We start from the raw sequence: 3,264 nt of genomic DNA on the forward strand, positions 1-3,264 counted from the left end.
GTTTAGTTTCTTCCTTACTTGTAGATGCGAATAAGGCAAATGCATGAAGAATATAAGTTTACATGTAGCTGATTGCCGCCATAGCATGACCAGACAAAAGGGATACGGTTCCAATAGAGTTATCATATCAACTAAATTAGTGTCTATATGCATCGATCTTACCTATGTTTCGATGTGATTTCCCTTTGCACCAAAGTCCTATATATATAATATATATATATATATATATATATATATATATATATGTTGATTATGACCTTACTCACTATAAGACTACTTAGACATCTTTGAGCTTTAAGACTATCAACCATATTTCAGCACCAAACCTTGTCTGCCATGGCTTTCACATGGACAACAATTGCAGCACTTGTTGCACTTGCTTGTGTTGTGCAATCATGGTTAAGGAGGAACAATAACAAGAGACTACCTCCTGGTCCAAAAGCACTCCCAATTTTGGGACATTTTCATTTGTTAGGAAAGCTTCCTCACCGTGACCTGCAACAACTAGCCAAAGAATATGGTCCTATCATGTACATGCGCTTTGGCTCCGTCCCCAACATCATTGTCTCTTCACCGGAAGCAGCCGAGCAGTTTCTCAAGACACACGACCTTGTTTTTGCTAACAGGCCACGTCAAGAGTCGGCTAAGCATATGTCTTATGAGCAAAGGAACATGTCCTTCGCCGAATATGGCCCTTATTGGCGCAGAATACGTAAGCTGTTCACCTTAGAATTGCTTAGCAGCTTTAAAATAAATTATTTCAAGTCTATGAGATCCGAAGAGCTTGGACTTCTGATCAAATTCATTAAACAGGCAGCACGTGATCGTGTTGCTGTTGATCTTAGTGCCAAAGTCTCATCGGTGAATGCAGATATGACTTGTCGGATGGTGTTTGGGAGGAAGTACACGGATGAGGAATTCGATGATAGGGGGTTTAAAGCTGTGATTCAGGAGGGCATGCGCTTGACAGCCACTCCAAACATTGCTGACTACTTTCCTTATGTTAGGGCACTTGACCTCCAAGGACTGACTCGGCGCATGAAGGCTGTTAGCAAAGTCTATGATGGGTTCCTTGAGAAGATAATTGATGACCATGTTCAAGCTAGGGACAAAGGCCAACCCAAGGACTTTGTTGATATCATGTTGGCCTTCATGGAATCTGACGAAGCTGAGTTCCGTATTGATCGCGCTCATATCAAAGCCAACTTGCTAGTAATTTGATTGACCTTAAATCAGTAGATTTAGTAGAATTGATTCCTATAGATAATAATTCAATACTTTTGAAGTGTATCAATGCTTCATTGTCCAACCTATTGACAGTACCTAGTTCTATCCACCTATTTTGAATTGCAGGACATGCTTGCAGCTGGACTTGACACTTCATCAGCAACAATTGATTGGGTAATCTCAGAACTCTTACTGAATCCGCAAGTGATGAAAAAAGTCCAGAAAGAGTTGGAAAAAGTGGTGGGCATGGACAGGATGGTGGAGGAATCAGACTTGGAAAGATTGGAGTACTTGGAGACGGTGCTGAAGGAAACCTTCAGACTCCACCCAGTTGCACCATTACTGCTCCCACACCAAGCTATCGAAGACTGCACAGTTAATGGTTTCCATATACCCAAAAAGTCTCGAGTCACCATAAACATTTGGGCAATAGGGCGAGACCCAAAGGTATGGACTGATCCTGAGAAGTTCATCCCAGAAAGATTTATTGGGAGTACTATAGATTTCCAGGGACGCGACTTCCAACTTCTCCCATTTGGCTCTGGCAGAAGAGGTTGCCCTGGGATGCAATTGGGTCTCACAGTGGTCCGGCTAGTGGTGGCACAATTGGTGCATTGCTTTGATTGGGAGCTTCCGAACGGCATGTTGCCTTCTGAGCTGGACATGACCGAGGTGTTTGGTATTGTAATAAATAGAGCTAAGCATATCCTGGCTATTCCTACTTATCGCCTTCACAAATGATGAATTGCTTAGACAGTGTTTGGGATTTTCTGTTAAGATATATGGACTTTGAATAATTAAGGACTGGAATTTCTCTGTCTGTACTTATGTCATGTTAATGTTTTGTTTTTCTAGTACTAATTACTTGAAAAAAGGCTTTTATGCTTAAATAGCGATTAGAACCATACTATATAGGGTGACAGCTAATAAATTTTTCCAGCTGAGGATAGTGTTACCATTCCTTGTCCTCTGTCTGTATGTATATATATATTTTGTGTAATTTGGGTATGTATAGAAAAATTAAATTTCTGTCTTAGGCCTGCAGCAAAATGGTTTTGTGTCTAGCTCTACTTGGGTTTATTGCAGAAGGCACAGAGTATGTGGATGTTCCGGACCTCTACAACCCCTGTTTCATGGGCATCAAAAAACTGTAACGATCTGATACAGTGTCTGTTGACAAATAATTAAAGAAAAAATGGATTTTGGCTTAATGGGGTCTCTCTTTCCCATCTTTGGAGAGTGATTTGAAGAGGTTTAATGTTAAATTTGCCTTGTATTCTGTCTTCGTCATCCTCATCTGTGTGCCAAATTATTGTTTTTGCTTTGTTTCCTATGGCTTTTCACTCAAACAATTTTTCTGCAACACTATTTGTAGGATTCGTTTTCGTAACACTGTAAAATATATAAAAGGTGGTCCATATCTTAAACACAAATATGAGGGATACAAAGAAGAGTTGGACGAAGGAGAAGAAGTAGGCTGATCAATCGAGATCCAGGTGGAGGTAGGAAGCTTATGTTCTAATTGTGACAGAGTCTCAGCTTGTCCTCTGCTAGGGCTTCTTCAAAGAGTGTTATTTATAGGTCTGAACCTTCTATTACCCAATGGTTCATCACATGTCTTGTCCATTGCCACATGCCTACTAGGGTAGACATGATAGCCCTTGGAATCTAAGAGGTCATTTCTTCTCATTGAGCCATGCCGTATATCACGCCTCTCTTATCTTGATCATTAAATACATTTTGTCATTAGTTAACCGGTGGTAGCCGAACTTATTATAATAATGTTAGAGCATTAAAAGTGATGTTAAGGTTCTCTGTTACAACATATGTTCACCGTCTTGTCAATCGGGACTTTTTGCAAGTGCGAGGCATCTCCTAACTTCTCTTCCACCGATCCAAGATCCTTTAAAGTAACCTAAGGCAAGGTCCCAAGAATCCTAGAAGGTCCTACGTTCATTTCGTATTGTGCTTGAGCCTATGTTTGATAGCGCTTGCGGCTTAGTTCCAAAAGGCTCGATGACCTGATACAATATCAGG

General features: G+C 40.6%; 1 protein-coding gene across 1 annotated transcript; it reads left to right on the forward strand.

Moving 5' to 3' along the window:
- The first annotated feature begins 336 nt into the window (after positions 1 to 336).
- On the forward strand, positions 337 to 1,968 carry LOC132298769 (cytochrome P450 71AU50-like). Its single transcript, XM_059795134.1, has 2 exons — positions 337 to 1,212; positions 1,354 to 1,968. Exons 1-2 carry the CDS (start codon positions 337 to 339, stop codon positions 1,966 to 1,968), a joined length of 1,491 nt encoding a protein of 496 aa, XP_059651117.1.
- Positions 1,969 to 3,264: the final 1,296 nt, after the last annotated feature.

The sequence above is a fragment of the Cornus florida genome, unplaced genomic scaffold (assembly GCF_030987335.1).
Source record: "Cornus florida cultivar Cherokee Brave unplaced genomic scaffold, ASM3098733v1 CherokeeBrave_3.0.0_Hap2_Chr03, whole genome shotgun sequence".
NCBI lineage: Eukaryota > Viridiplantae > Streptophyta > Magnoliopsida > Cornales > Cornaceae > Cornus > Cornus florida.

Coding starts and splice junctions, on each gene's coding strand:
- LOC132298769 (XM_059795134.1), top strand. CDS start 337: ATGGCTTTCACATGGACAACAATTGCAGCACTTGTTGCACTTGCTTGT. Junction 1,213..1,353: donor ATATCAAAGCCAACTTGCTA/GTAATTTGATTG, acceptor TTTGAATTGCAG/GACATGCTTGCAGCTGGACT.